This window comes from Peromyscus eremicus, chromosome 11, assembly GCF_949786415.1.
Source record: "Peromyscus eremicus chromosome 11, PerEre_H2_v1, whole genome shotgun sequence".
In the NCBI taxonomy this organism is placed as follows: domain Eukaryota; kingdom Metazoa; phylum Chordata; class Mammalia; order Rodentia; family Cricetidae; genus Peromyscus; species Peromyscus eremicus.
This window is the reverse complement of record NC_081427.1, coordinates 15,789,199-15,806,384: the sequence shown is the minus strand read 5'-3', so window position 1 is coordinate 15,806,384 and position 17,186 is coordinate 15,789,199. Positions and strand designations below refer to the sequence as shown.

Here is a 17,186-nt window from a genome sequence, read left to right as displayed (position 1 = left end):
CTTTCTATTTCTGCTCATCCATTTTCGCTCCAAGTTCCATTGATTCTGCAGTTCTGCCCTATGCCTAATCTTTTTCTCATATCCAACATTTTCAGTATATGGACCATTGTATTTCATCTGCTTTCTCATGCTGAATACTTTTTCTTTCATTTTTCTCCAAGTGCATGTAAAATGAACTTAAAAAGCTCAAAATATCTCTATATTCCCAAATACTTACGTTTGTGCAGCAGAATTTTGCATTTTGCAATAACAGAGTCATGATGAATGTTAGTTTGTTGCTGTCATTAGCTATGTTATATTATTTTAAGTAACATCAATAAACTTCTGAGACAAAACTCTTATTTTATACTTCTTAAGAAATACAAATCATTTTATAGTGATGGTTCCTTTAAGTCAGGTATGTGAAACCACTAATTACTCATCTGTCTTTTTTTAATTTCTTTTCTACCTACTGTGAACTTAATTATTAGATTTTGTTCTTAAGATCAGAATAAAACCAATTTTATAATTCAATCATAACACAAACAATTAAGGTGGAAAGATTCCAGATCTTTCAATATGTCCAGATTTCATCTTGCTGAGATGGTCAATTCAGGTTCCTAGTGTCTGAGTTAATGCATATTTTCAAGAAAAACCACAATGTGTCTGGGTATTTGCCATTTCAGCAGTCACTGAGGTAATTCTCCTATAGAAAAATGATAAGCGGTGGGTTGAGAAAAACTGTAATCTAAGTTAAAGATGCTGAAGTGGATTTGTCCATCTGACTGGTTATCTGACAGTGTGTGTCACGTATACTCTATTGCCTGCAATGTATTCTCTCTTCTATTCTTCTAATGGTTTCATATCAATATAATGTGAATATCGTGTTGCTGTTATGAAAGAGCAGGAATAAAGAAGATTGTGCGAAAATAGAGAAGCATGTCACCTTATTTGGTAAGCTATATAATAATATAAGAAAGGTTAGGAAGCAAGAGGATATGAACATGATGGGATGTGCTAATTTTAAGGAGAGAGACTGAAACATGTTCCCATACAGAAGGAACAAAGCTCAGTGTAAAATAAGTGCAGGAGATAAGTCAAGAGAACCATTGATTTTAAGAGAGAAATTAGAGGGAGAGACAGTCTTTTAAGGAGTCCATCAATGGTAGAAGAAAGTTATTATTTATGATCAATTGCATCCTTTATTGAGAAAAATGAAGGGCAGGAGGGAGTAAGTAGTAGATAAAAAGACATTTACAACAATCTAGTAACAGGAGGCTTGCATTGAGACCATCCCAGTACTAAGTCTTATCAACTTGATGCAATTTAAGAAAATATTAGTTTTTCAGAAATAAAGCCTATAGTAGCTAGTTTTTGTGTACCAATAAAGTACAAGAAATTTTTTGACAATGAGGTTGATGAAGAGGTCTTAGCACCTGCACGGCCACAGTTAATTTTATAAAACAATAAAATTAATGATTATATGTTTACATATTTGATTGACTTCATTGGATTTTTTATGTATACAGTGGACATTTTGAAAAAATGTTTCAATTGGCTAAATTTTATTGAGGAAATACAGAAAATAGTCTTGATAACCAGACCTAATTGTCTTCAACCCTGGCTTGCTTTCCTAGGTATATTTCCTCAGAGGTGAATTAATGTTAGTACTTCCAATATTACTATATCTTCAGATTAATATTATCAATTTCACAGTTATTTATAAGCAATTGTAATTAGAAAAGAGGCTCTTTTCTTCAGTGTGTTTTAACCTTCAGAAGATACTGGTTAAGGTGGCAAGATACGGATGAAAGAGTCCTTGAAACCCTGTTCTCATTTAATCTCTTAAGGCAGCTCACCTTAGTCAGCAAAGCAGAAAAGCTAATCTCCCCCGAGATCAAAATCAGTCCTGCTCTATAACTCAGCAGCAGACACATTGACTCATCCCATCCATATCATCGCTTCATCAGGAAATTGCCAAGTTGAATTCACTGATGCATTGCATGGTACATTGTAAATACACTTTGATAAGTTTCATTCATAGTTTGATGGAGCCTGACTAGGTGGAAAGGCGAAAGAGATAAGGATGAATGTAAGTTCCATCCATGCCTCTGACAAAAACCTCTGAAACTTAAAGGTGGGCTTCTGGCTAGGAATCTCTTTCAGAACCTCTCCTTATGATCACTATATAAAGAGGTACCTTTACAGAAATTGTTCTAGTCAGTATTGTTGTTAATGTATTTAGACTTACTTACTTTATTTTATTTGTATGAACATTTTGCTTGAAAGTACTTATATGTACTATTTCCATGTCTGGCACCTGTGGAGGTGATAAAGGGGCCTAGGATCCCTTAGAAATAGAGTTATGTGTGGTTATGGAGCACCATATGAGCTCTGGACATCAAATCCATACCTTTGCAAAAACAACTGCTCTTCACAACTGAGCCATTTCTCCAGGAGCTCTCATTTTAAGCATAAGGTTCCAATTTTAGTTGTTGTCTTAATTATTTTACCAACTAATATTTTCATACTTATTTATCTTTTTCTATCTTGTTTCACTTTCTATACATCTATTAATTGAAAACATAAGCTCTTGTTTTTATTTATTTTTAAAAATTATGCATGATATTTTACTAATTTTTTTCACATAAATAAAAGACAAGTTCAACTTTGTCTGTTTATCATTAATCAGGCAAATATTTAATATAAACTCACCTTACCCTAGCTTGACAACTCTTGTCTCATGGAACCTTCTCCACCATCAATCTTGATTAATCTTACTAGTTCATCATCTGGATCACATTAGGCTTATTGTTGTAGGTTATTAGGTATAGCTTCTTGTGTGTGGATATTCTGGCTTTAAAATATACATTCATACAATATATTGTAAGAAAAGTATATATTCTATATTATGTATAGAATAGAAAAGTATATTCTATATTATATATAGAATATATAATATATTCTAAGAAAAGTATATTATATATTTTCTATGATAATCATATTACTATTATGCCAGATAACATATTTTTGGTCTTTAGTAAATTGTGTTTATTGAGATTCTTATGGTTATTCTCTTACTTTGAGTGAGAAAATGAAGACTACACTGTATTTTATTTCTTTTCTATAAAACTTGAATGTTTATTGAACCACAAAGAAAAACAAATAAAATGACTATCTTTGAATGCACATACAAACACAAAGATTAATTATCTTTTTCATTGTGATTCTAATACACTATTCATTTGAACAACTATTAGCTATTTTATTTTTAAAAATTAAGCAAATATATTTAATTCTTTGAGGGCTCTTGTTTCTGTGAATTTATTTTATTTTATTTTTAATTTTTTTATTTTATAATTTAATTTAATTTTACATATCAGCCACGGATTCCCCTGTTTTCCCTCCTCCTGCCCCCCTTGCCCTCCCCTCAGACTACCCCCCATTCCCATCTCCTCCAGGGCAAGGACTCCCCTGGGGACACAGCTCAGCCTGGTAGATTCAGTCCAGGCAGGTCCAGTTCCCTCCTCCTTTCATCCAGGCTGAGCAAAGTGTCCCTGCAAATCGACTACTGGCAATGGTCGAGAGAAAGCCTGAACTGACCTACTCTGGTGATCCGATGGCCAAACACCCTAACTGTCATGCTAGAACTCTCATCCAATGCCTGATGGAACTGATACAGAGGTCCACGGCCAGGTCCCGGGTGGAGCTCCGGGAGTCCAATTGGCAAGAAAGAGGAAGGATTGTATGAGCGAGAATTGTTGAGTTCATGATTGAGAATTTATTTTGATCTTCTAGAAATAATCAAAAGAAGGTCAGGATTTCAATTTGATCAACTGGATTACTGCATTTTAATATATTTGATTAAGGACTGCTGTTGAATAAATTATGTTCTAGACGTTTACCTTTAGGCATTATCATGAGCATTGAATAATGAGTCATTTGAAATTTTACCAAATTTTCAGTATAGTTTCAATCACATATAATAATTCATAGTATAATTCTGTATTCTATTAGGAAACAAGTTTTCTGATAAAATATTATGATTGGCTGAGTTTGATTCATTTATAGATATTGATAAATTTTGATATTTTGGGTTTATTTATGCCCTATGTAGAGCTATCATATTTATGCATCTAGTATTTATGTACATACATATTGACATTCATATACATATAAAAAGTTGTTTCCAATTACATGCACAATGATTGAGATGAAAGATATTTCCACTTATTTCCCATGTTCAAGTGACTACAATAAAATATGTAATAATTTTTATTAATATTGAAATTATACACAAATGAATGTTCACTCTTCTGTTGAGTGAAATCTATATTAAGAATGCTTGTGCATGAATTCTATTCTCTATTGAAGGTCCACAACCCTAGGAAAATCTCAAAAGAGGGTTACAAAGCATGCCAAGCAAGGAAGTTCAGAAAGAGAGGCATTAGTTGAATTAATCCTATCTGTCCTTATATTTTCACACCATAGTTTACAGTGCACCCTTTGAAAACATACAGATAATGATGATATTGTCTACTACTTAGAATTTGGCTGTATTCCAGAATTAAAATTAAATTTTAATATACAGAAATGTGAACACAATGGAATCATTACCTACTCACTGTGAAGTTCAAAGTCCAAATGAAGGAACAACATATAAATTGTATAAAGCAAAAGCTCTGATTAGACTCTTTCCTATTGCCTGAGAGACCAGAACATTTAGTCCTCCTGTACTCGATGAAATTTTGCCTAATAGGTCTTATTGGCTAGATAATAGTTTCAGGATCCATATATTCTTCATGGTAATATAGTTCCAGGAGGGAAACACACAAGGGTGATTGAAGGGACAGTAGAAGAGATTAATGAGAAACTATTAAACTATCCTAAATATGTAAAGCTGGATGGAACTAGACTGATGTGATAGATGACAACTATCTACATTAATATGAAATAGATTAATATTAAAGAGCAAAAGTTCTGCATTATATGTGAGAAAGAGCAATGATATGTAAAGGCAATTACTAAGAATAATGAGATAAAATTAAGAAAGTAAAATCTTCTGTGAAAATCACACTGAACTCATTGATAATGAGGTGTTAAATTAGAAAATTGAGCAGTAGCTAAAAAGAAGTAAGAGAAATCCAATTGACCAAGGAAATTAAAATTGCCCCAAGGATAAGCACTTCTTGCAGAGACCAAAGAGATAAAGAAATTTTCCCAAATATTGTTAGTTTCCTAGCCATATTTTTGTTTGACTTAAATAAATTACAAAATTCCTTGGATGTCTTGTAGTTATAATTAGAGAATGTATTGACTCATTTTAAATTTAACAATAAAGAGTCAAATAGATTTTGTTACTCAACACAATACATGCACAGACAGATTAATTCTTTTTACTCATTCAAATATGTTTATGCCAGTTTTTTTTTACGTTTTCCTGTTAAGTTTCTGACAATATAACCTCACTTTTACAAGTGAGAGTTCATAACCTGAGTTTAAAACTCATTCACATCATTTATAGCCTGCTTCCACTGGGGAATTTCTCAATTCAATTTTCTGACTTCTGATTCCTCACCTGTAAGAGAGAAACAAATGAACAATTAATTATACATTCATATTAAGTGAATAAATTTATGTTTAAAATTTAGGGTACATGCAGCTGTTTAGAATTCAAATTTCCAAAATAATATGGAATTGGCATGTGTTGTTGAAGTAACGTGTTAAACACCAGTATACTTGACAGTGATGAAGGGCTCAATCGCTTTCCATGTATTAAAAATTATTTTAGTTACACGAAATATAAATATGAGTTTATATTTATGATAATAAGTTTTTTCTTGAGGAAATCTATATAGATATGAAATATTGTCAACGCACAAGAGTACTGTAGCCACATACCCTGGTCTTTGAATTGTGTTGATCTCATTTTATTTAGGAAGACCACCTTTTCAGAAGTGGGAGACTGTCAGGGAAATTTGCTGAAGTGATTATATTTAAATTTCTTTGAAGCAGTACCTGTAATATTCTCAAGAACTGACTATGAGTAAATGCTTTACATCTGGTTACTTTACCTTTCAAATATGAATATTAGAGGCAAATACGTTTATGTACTATTTTGCCATTAGAATATATGTACTTCAAAAATAGATGTAGGCTGGAGACAGCTTAGTGAGTAAAGAACTTTTTATGACTTGCATTATGACTTGAGTGTGGGTGGACTAATCCCTGTAAATTCAACAGAGATTTGTCCTGTGAACTCCATCTATGTATGGTGGCATGTTCATTCCTGTACTACTCACACACAGATATATAAAAACATACAAAGATTTAAAACAACAGGTCACTGTCTTCGGAAATACATTACCTTCTAGAGTGCTACTTGTGGGCTGAAACAAAATGGCCTGTCAGAGTATCAGTGACAATTAGACTCAGGGTTGGGTGGAGATTAGAATAAGAGTGTTCACTCCAAAACACAAATAATAAACTTCTTAATGAAGAAACCAAACCAGGAGTAAAAAAATTCACCATTTTTTAATGGTAATAGTTAAAAATGAAAAAACGTAAGTCAAAACCAGTAAACAAGTTTTACTTCTATAAGAATAGTCAAATGTACAGGGAGTGAAATAAGTAAAGCTCATAATATATAAAGGAAGTAGTGGGGAAAGGTGCTCTATTTTACTACATTATAATATTAATATTTACTGTTGAATAGCTGTAGATTGAATATGAAAATTTATACACTAAAAGAAGTAAGAACAGCAAAAATATGAACCTTTCCAAATATCAAAAGGCTTTTATCCTACAGAACTAAAGCTATTTAAAACACAGTAGTTAAAGTTCTATAAGTGATAAGGGAAGCCCAAGACCAAATAATCGATATGGTGCCCATCACGATAGATTCAAACTGTCCATACAAACTCAGGAAACCAAACAACATTAACACAGTGATATTCTAAGTACTTCTCAGACCATTCTACTTCTAAATGTGTTAAGGTTCAAAAAATAAAATAAAGTTCGATAAATCATATACATGTTCAACATTGGAAGATAGGTATAGAAAGTTAAGTAACATCAACCAAAAATTAAACAAAATAATAAATTTTAGTAACACAAAAATTGATAAACAGAATCCTAAATTCATTTGGATGTTATTTAGAAGCATTTAAGACATAGAAAATACTAAAGAGCTACAAAATCTAAAAGCTGTTCTCAATAAATTTCCATGGGAAATATTTTTAGAAGCCAAAAATATAATAAACTCATATGGAGTGAGTTTGAAGAGAGGAAATTGGAAATGCATGACTGAAACCTCTTTCTAAATCCATTCCAATTAATTTTCTCTAATCTGAAAAGTCAAATAAATCCAGTTGTACTTGACCCTCAGACTCATTAAAACAACAGGACATTTCTATGGCATGTTTAAATACAGCCAATCAGTGTCTACGTCTTTCTAGGAATGTTATACTCAGAGAGTACTCACTCAGTGACTTGAAACACTAACCAGATTCCCTCAGAGTTCTAACAGCTAGCCTGGGCTCTCCTTAACACCTGAGATGAAACCCTCCTTGCTTCTGCTGTCTTCTAGAGCAGTGGTCCTGAACTTGTGTAGGTCATGACCCTTTTGGGGGTCACATATCAGATATTTACATTATGATTGATAACAGTAGCAAAATTACAGCTATGAAGTAGCAATGAAATAATGTTAGGTATGAGGGTCAAGGCAACAGGAGGAACTGTATTAATGGGTCCCAGCATTAGGGAGCACTCTTCTGAAGGCTCTGAGAATGTCTTGGCTTATAGCATTTCTTTGTGTGTATATGGTAACAATATTTCACACTGTTTATATCTCTCAACTGAAAGAGTTAAAGAATTGTAGTAATTTAATTTGGCACACACTTGTATAACCAAGGTAAGCCTACCTATCACAACCCCTCTCTATGTGTCTGTCTGTCTATCTGTCTCTTTGTCTCAGTGTGTGTGTGTGTGTGTGTGTGTGTGTGTGTGTGAGAGAGAGAGAGAGAGAGAGAGAGAGAGAGAGAGAGAGAGAGAGAGAGAGAGAGAGAGAGAGAGAGAGAGAGAGAGAGAGGAGTCCAGGTCACAATTTGGTTACTATATATAATCTACGTCTGTTTCTCCAAAATCCATATCTGCCCCATGCGTAGAAAACCCCACCTTGAAATGTTCATAAACCTCAGTGATATGCAAAATCAGTACAAAGTTCCAAATCCCTCCACCTAAATCTAAAATTGGTGAAATTCTGAGTATGTTTGATCCTAGGGCAAGCATCTTTATCTGTAGACCTATGAGCTTAGAAAATAAACCATCTGTTGCCAATCTCTAGTGCTAGGAAAGGCGCAGAAGGTAGTTAGCACGCCTGACATCCTGACACAGAGAAAATGGAAGGAATAAGGAGTTTCTAGTCTAAAACAAGTTTTAAATCCAGTAAGGCACATTTCATCTGATTTCAAGTCCCGGGGATAACCCTTTGTGGTTCAAGTCAGATCTCTAAGCCTACAGCTCTGCCCTGCACTTCCTCAGCTCAGTGCTTACATTGTCTAAAATCTGTTTGCTTTGAAAGGTATCTTTATTAACCACAGCAGCAGAGCTGAGATTTCTGAACGAAACCCCTGGCTTCTCTGGCTGGCTGTTGAATTACAATGCAATTGGAATGCCTAGACATCAAGGAGTGGTTTACTTCCCAGTAATGCCTGAGCATGCACATAACCTAAAAAAGCCAGAGAACACAGTTTTTGTTAATGTCTCCAGAATGTGTAGAGAATCCTTTCATTTTATAGGTGCCTGTAGTCCAATGAGGTGTGTTTCTTGGCTACAAAAGATGGTTGGATATAATATTTTAAGTCTGTCTCTCTCTCTCTCTCTCTCTCTCTCTCTCTCTCTCTCTCTCTCTCTCTCTCTCTCCCTCTCTCTCACTCTGTGTGTGTGTGTGTGTGTGTGTGTGTGTGTATGTGTGTGTGTGTGTGTGTGTGTGTGTGTGTGTGTGTGTGTGTGTGTGTGTTCTTGCATTTACACGTGTCTGGAGGTCAGGGGGCATCTTTCTAAAGTCACTTCATGCCTTCTACTGTGTGGGTCCCAGTGATCAAAAGAAACAACTTCACAGGCTGAGCATCTCACTCCACTGGATCTAATTTTGTTTTGTCTTTTCTTTCTTTTCCTTTGTAATCTAGTTTAGTGTAGTTGTTTTTAAAATTGTAATTATTTAAAAATATTTTCATACAATATATTTTTAAATATATTTTGGGCATATTCTTTCCCCTCCCCCAATTCCTCTTTTACATCAATATTTGAGTCCTGATGGGTGTGGTGTGGTGATATATCATTTCCCCCAATATATTGTGCACACTAACAAACTTATCTGGGGTCAGAGGACAGAACAGCCACTAGAGAGACATAGTGGCCAGAAAATGGTGGCACACACGTCTTTGATCCTATCAATTGGGAGGCAGAGATCCATCTGGATCTCTGAGAGTTCAAAGTCACACTGGAAACAGCCAGGCATGGTGACTCATGCCTTTAATCCCAGGAAGTGATGGCAGAAAGCAGAAAGATATAAAAGGTGTGAGGACCAGGAACTAGGGCTGGTTAAGCTTTTAGGCTTTTAGCAGGAGTTCAGCTGAGATCCAATTGGATGAAAACTCAGAGGCTTCCAGTCTGAACAAACAGGATCAGCTGAGGAATTGGCGAGGTGAGGAAGCTGTGGCTTGTTCTGTTTCTCTCATCTTCCAGAGTTCACCCCAATACCTGGCTCCAGGTTTGTTTTTATTAATAAGACCTTCTAACAATTCGTGCTACAGTGGGGTTTAATAATATCATCCCATTTAAGGCAGAGTACCCCAAATTTCCTCACTGTTTACACACCGTCGAGGTCTGGAGGTTTAAATTTGAAGAAGGAAGAGAATGCTAAAGTAGGGAATATGAGAGAAATAACACCAAATGATTTTTAAAAGATAAAAGTGTGAAAACTTACCATATATATTATATATTATGTATGTATAATTTTTAGATACATAATGGGGAACACAATGCCCCAACTAGACATAAGTTACCACATAAAACCCCCAATGCTAGGAATAGGTGCCATCTTTTTGAGTGGCTGACCAAATGGGGTTTCATAGTCCCCCAACACTATAGGAATGAACAATGCTACTGATTACATTTGACATCCTGAGGGCAAACAGGTATTGACAAAGCCATCACTTACTTATGACATTGAACATGTAGAAATCCTCTGGTACCCAACTAGAAGCTTCACCCCTATGGACTAACATTTAGAATGCTGAAAGTACTATACATCTTATTGGACAGGGAATTTATCATCAATTTCACCTAGCTATGAACCCTGTTACATACCTGCAATATAGATAACTGAACCTGACTTCAAATCCTTCTCACACATCTCTCCAAATGTTATAGGATTAAACAACCACTTTTTGGTTGGATTTAAGACCAATTCCTTTAGAAGGAACACACGGGAGAACAAGGGAATCCCTGGCTGATATATAAAATTAAGTTATAAAATAAAATTCAAAAAAAAAAAGGAACACACAACTGACACTATAAATTAGGCAAAGAGCCTGAGACTAGATAGGTCACAGATAATAGGGGGAACCTCCTATTATTACACTGTTAAATAAATACACCAATAGAATGAACCCTGATGACATGTTACTATAGTCATAGATCAGTGCCTTATTCATCCCTCATCAGAAAAGCTGCTTCTTAGAGTAGATGGTTATGAGTGTAGCTTTTTAATTTATAATCCAGTCATTCATGTTAGATATATCAAATAGATCAGTGGTAGAGTATTTTCTTGGTGTGTTCAGTTCAATACCCATTATCACAGTAGATAACTAAATGTAACAAAGCCAATGGAGTTTGGACTGTAATAAAATTTTATCCTAAGAATTAAACCTAAAGCAAATCCTATTAAAACAAAAACTAAGCAAACAAAAACCAAACAGAGCAGTGTTTTGCTCTTATGCCTGTAATTGTTTTCTGTAATTATTAAGCTATGTTTATGATTGTCAGTGCAGAACCGTCATAAACTTGACTACCTCTCAACAGTAAATACAAACTAATGATGCAGACTCATGGCGCTCTACACAAGAGACTTACCCCAGCTCTCCAATCTTTTAAACTGCAATGCATTTGACTCAAATAATCCATCCATCCACCAACAAATATATGAGTGAAACAATCTGTAAATAATAATGAACAAATTGTCAAGCTCTAGAGTCCATTATTTTCAAACAGAATTTTATCCCTAAAAGCATTTTGTCCATAGCTCCTATTTTAGCTTGAGCACCATAGTTAGTCAATTGAATGTTTGTCACGATGTACTGAGAAACACGTATGAACAATCACTTATTTTACAACACATTTATCACGTATTTACCATGTCACTCTTGACCAGTGATGTTTCTTTCATGGAAGTAGAAAGTGCTATGTTTTCAGTTTACAAACTTCAAGAGATTTCATGCTATTTGCTTTTCATGCTACTTCAATAATCAGGGTGAATTTTCCTTTTTCTTTTATTCAATGTAATATTTTTTATTTATGTGATTTTGTAAATAGATTTTATTGTTTCTAACATACTGTACTTGATGGATATATTTAGGCTAAAAAATGTTTATGATTAAAAAATATTAAGATCTACAGGTAGAATTCTATATAAATCCCAAAGACTAAAGATCTTTAATTTTTTTAAGTTTATAAATGATGGGTTAGTTATACACGTTTTCCACATTTACAGTATTAGTAAATATGTTGCCCCATTTATATACTTCTGTAATTATAATACAATGTGTAGTATACTTGATATTGAATACATAATTCTAAAATATACAGAATAAATGAGTGATTATATTTCCTCCCAATTTTTCTATAAGTGCAATATAATATCACCAATTTTTGTTCAGAAATGACACTCTCACTTTTAAAATGTTTCTATTTGTGGCAGTAAAACTGTCTTCAAATTTCTGACCCAACCTGAAATTATTCTCTTCTTCCTTTGTGGCTACAGATGGTCCCTATCCATCCATCTGCCAGTCTTGGCAAACCAGTTTCCCAGGATGATTATCTCGGCCTGGAGGTAGTTAAACTTATATTAGATGATCATCAACAGGAAACCATGTGTCCACACAAACAGCCTGCACCTTAGCATTAGGTGGGCAGCATTAAGACATGTGACATCTATTTTGCCAAAGGGATCTGCTAGGAAATGGGTGGTCTATCCTCTTCAATGCACAGCTTGATAATAACATCAAAATAAACTAAATGGGGCCAGAATTTCCTTCACTAATTTCACTGTGTTGAACTGAGTAAAATTTTGGGAAAATGAATGAATGAAGATGGATGTTTTAAAATCCAGTGTTGTGAGAAAAGATGTGATAATCACTATTAGCAAAACAAATAGGACCCAAATTTAAGAATAATAAAAACGTTGGTCAGAAAGTTTTACACAAAAGTAAGTTTAACAAATATTATTATAAACATTGATCATAAGCAAATATTAGCCTTCTTGTCTTCTGCTTCATATTAGCAACATATCCAGATATCAATCATCTGTTCTAGATGCAAAGAGGATGATTCTTATCCACAAGTCTTTGTTGTTGTTGTTGTTTTAAAATTTAATTTATTCTAATCTATATTTTGATATGTGTGAGACAAATACATAAATCGTGTAAATGCATTGTGCTCTTGATGGTAGGAAGTGGGTGTCAGGTCCCTTGCAACTGGAGTTACAGATAATTGTGAACTTTTATGTTGGTTCTGTGAATCAGCAGGTGATCCTCTAAAAGTAGTGCTCATAAACACTAAGCTTCTATCCAGCACTTCCCTGGTCCTTGAGAAGAATACATATTCACTATTTTAAGATAATTTATTTAAACTGGAGTGAGGTATATAAATAATTGAGAGACAGATTCTTCCTTCTTTAAAGGAGATTGGAATCTAGAAAAGAAGGTTTGGATTTGTACATCCTGACAGGACCTAGATCTTCTTGGAGATAGTTATTAATTATTTTCAGAATTTATTTTTAATTTCAGTTCTTTTCCGAGAGAACGAGTTATAATTAGTAGTCTATGGACTGCAGATTTAATTACGCACTACTAAAAATATATAAATCTAAGTAAATAAGATTTTTATTCAATGTGCATATATGTAGATTACATATTCTCAACTTTTGAGAATTTTTTTAAAAAGCTTTAACTTATAAAAATTGGCAAAATGGCTACAGTGGTCCAGCTGCGCCACTATGGATTTAGGAGCTTTCCAATTTTCAGACCCTGCTTTGGGGCAAAAGAGTTGTTACCTCTTCCATACAGTGTTTGCAACTCAAGAAGGCCAATTTCCAAGACAATCAGGAATGAACAGAAGAAATAATCATCAGTAGTACTGAAGATTTTGTTTATAATTTCTCTAAGGGCAATTTTTAGGTACCTTTTGTCAATGATGTCGAGGGGGCCATATGTGACTCCGAAAATCACATGTTGAAGCTTCAACCCCATTATGAGAATAGTTAGACATGGAATCTGGAAGAGATGCTTAGGTGTGGGTAATGAACCTTCACAAACATACTTCAAAAGAACAGAAACAACATAAAGTTTCATGCTCCAATATCTAAGGCTATCAGAAAGATGTTATTTGCATAATTTGATACAAACCTGATCGGAAAACAGATCTGCCACGATATTGATATAGAATGCCCTAGCATGCAGAACTAGTATAAGATTACATTCACTGGTAAAATATTATTAAGTATGGGCTGTCTATATAAACAATCAAAAATGACTAGAACAGTACTTTGGGGCAAAGAAAATAGCATAGCATCTCTATAAGGAATAAGGAATGGCTATAACTGATCCCACCAAGAAGAAAATAGCAAGGAGGTTCAATTGGGATAGTTTAATATCAGAAACAGTAACAGGGATGAAATAGTTCGGTGTACATTTTCTAACAAGTATTTATCAAGAGCAGCATCAATGAATATTTCAGTTGGTTCCAAGCAAAAGGAAGCCCCTCACACCATCTGTTCTAATGTCTCTATCCAAACTTTCATACAATTAAAATGAATCTGAGGTCATTTTGCCTAGCATACCCAAATGCAAGCGTAAATGTGCACCAAGGTTAGCATTTTCCAAACTTAAGTTCTTCTCAAAGAGTCAATGTACCTATTCATAGTCATACCTATATCAGTTTGCATCACTGCTAATATTCATAATACTCAATATGACTTACAAAGTTAATATAAAATACTTGTTTAATGTTTTTATCCTATAATATTTGAATGGCATTCTTTGGGAAAGGGCATAAGTTGCTATCATTTGCACATAAAGTTGAATTTATGATGCCTGATACATATTTTTAATGGAAGGTAAATATTAGTTGGAGGGCTGGCTGTGTAGTTAAATTGTAAAATACTTACCTAATACATCAGGCCCAAAGTTCATTCCCCTACAACAAGAAAAGCTCCAATTGGAAAACATAAAAGTAAGGAAGAAACTAAAATTATTATAATGACCAATTAATACAGGTTCAAAGATAAAATACTTTAACCAAGCAAAGAAAAAAAGCTGCTTTTAAAACTGTGCTCCAACTATCATAATATAACAAGGAATATGAGAAACAAAGTAGATTACATACTACTAGAAGTAAAACAAAGAAAATACCTGAACTACATAATTTCTATGTAGCAAAGAACACAAAAATTAAAGTGAAGAGACAATAGGAGAAAATATTTTCAAACATCGTATTTAATGAGTAAAGAGCATAATTCTAGAAAGAACTACAGTCAAAAGCAAAGTCACCAAACATCCAATTTAAAATAAACAAAGAATTATTAAAGTATATGAGGTAGATTAGGTAAATGTAAAAAGTTATTTGTTTCAAATTTAAAACAAGTAAGCAGCAGATATTTTTAGATTATCCATTTAATAATTTCTTCTTGGTGGGGATGGGAAGGACTAGAAAGTATCTCTGAGAAGCAATACTATGTTTTGAGGGGAATTTATTTCCTTCTGGTTATAACCACATTCTGCTTTGCTATGGATTAAGTCTGGAGTTGCCGTTAATTCTCTTTTGATGTCATAATTCAGGAAAACATTATAACTATTTTTTAAAGAAAAGTAAGTTGACTTCTTTCTGGTATGGTTTTCTTAAGTAGAAAAAGAACTGCAACTTTGAAAGATGTGGAAGTCCTAACATTGGCTATCATATTGTTCCTCTGCAGCCACTAAACTATGAGAAAAAGAAGTCCTACACGCTCAACATTGAAGGAGCAAATACACACTTGGACTTCCGCTTTTCCCACCTGGGTCCATTCAAAGATGCTACCATGCTGAAAATCATTGTTGGGGATGTGAATGAACCACCACTTTTTTCTATGCCTTCTTATGTCATGGACGTCTATGAAAATGCCAAGATTGGGACAATTGTTGGCACCGTGTTGGCACAAGATCCAGACAGTGCTAACAGCTTAGTAAGGTATGGTATTCTTGCCCTCACAGGTACTTGAAGATGTGGCTTATGTATCAAGGTAATTTAATGTGAATTAAATGAATTTATGTTTATAAATATATGTAAAATATGCCTTGAGTTACCATAGTTAAGTAATTATCTAAATATCTAGATAAATTAACAGACAAAAATTGATTACATTATTAATATATGATGGGCTTGGGAAGCTGGCTCAGTGGATATACAGCTTCCTATGCAAGAAGACCAGAGTATGTGTCATCTAAACATCTGATAAACATCATAGTCTATGTATATTTCTAGCAGTCTAAAGGTAAAGATGGCAATCCCTGAGAGAATTTGAGTAGGTTATCCTTATCATTTAAGGTTAATATTTAAATCAAATATTCACACACACACACACACACACACACACACACACACACACACACACTCCACATACAGAGAAAAATATAATCTCACTACCTCTAAACATCTATTGTAGAAAACAGATTAATTTTTCCCATTGATTTAATGAATTAGCATACTTGAATGAGTAAAAGTGTGTTCATAAGATTAAACTGCAGAAATTGATTACTTGGCAATAGGAAGTGTGGACTCCTTTGTCTATATTTATATCCCTGGAAACCTAAGTTCTTAGAAAGTTTTCTAGCTAGTTTATTGCATACAGTTCTGTATTTTAGCGTTCATTCATGAAAACAAAACAAAAAAAAACTTTTAACATTTGACATTTTTCTACATTTCATTGAGGAATTATAGTTGTTTTCAGTTGCTGATCTATCTCATTTTCTTCCTTTTGGCACTGAAACAGTTCTCCCCAAGAAACCCTCTCCTACTTTCAAGCTTTCTTTCTGTGTGTCCCCACTGAGTTTCAAGTCTCATACCACAGCGTGGGAGGGAGATAATTGGTAAATCAAAGAAAATTGATCAAAGATTATACTGGTAAAGAAAGATAGACTATACCCTCTCCCCAATAAGCTCTAAGTTACTTCATTGTGTGTTTTTCCTCTTTCTCTAGTAATATTTGTAGAAATATTGTGTTTTATTTTCTAAACATATCCAAATTTCAGTCTAATTTTAAGGAACTTTTGAGTACGAAGAAAAAACATCTGTGTATACTCATCAACCTTGCTTTTGGTAAAACAGAAAAAAATAAATAAGTAGTGAAAAGATGAGAAATATTTCCTTCTCACAGTTATTTGCCCTGGAAAGCTGAGGCTCCACCTGCCTGGCTATCTATCTGCTGTGAGCTTGCTTCCTAGTTCAACTAGAGCTTTCTTCTTATTCTGAATTCACATGACAAAGAGAAGAGAAAGAAATGAGGCCAATAGTCATTTAGATTTTCTTATGTGAGTATATTGCAAATAACCATACAAAGGACTTCATCATTTTTTTTTTTAATTTTTGGGCAAAGCTTATTTTGTTTCTCTTTATTTTGAATATATTTTTTTAATTTTTAAACTTAACACTACAAGTATTGGGTATTGTGGCCATTTTAAATTTTGTGTGTTTTTTGTAGATTACCTTTCCTCTTTGTTAGTTTGTCTTCTATAAGGAATAATCACAGCATGGCTGGCTTATAAACAATGTACATTTATTTCTCTTAGTTCCATATTAGAACCCCTGAGTGTCTGGGTTATGGGGAGGCCTCCCATGTTCCATTACTGGCAACAGATATCCTCAGTCCTCTCCTGGGAGAGTTAATCTCTTAC

The 17,186-nt window shown here is 33.9% G+C and overlaps 1 protein-coding gene across 3 annotated transcripts in view; it reads left to right on the top strand.

The window, feature by feature from the left end:
* The window catches only part of Cdh18 (cadherin 18), a 255,064-nt gene that overhangs the window by 175,002 nt on the left and 62,876 nt on the right, over positions 1–17,186 (top strand). For all 3 annotated transcript variants that reach the window (XM_059276234.1, XM_059276233.1, XM_059276232.1), the window contains one exon: positions 15,230–15,483. In XM_059276234.1, the coding sequence (XP_059132217.1) occupies positions 15,230–15,483 (254 nt within the window). The remainder of the gene's footprint in view (positions 1–15,229; positions 15,484–17,186) is intronic.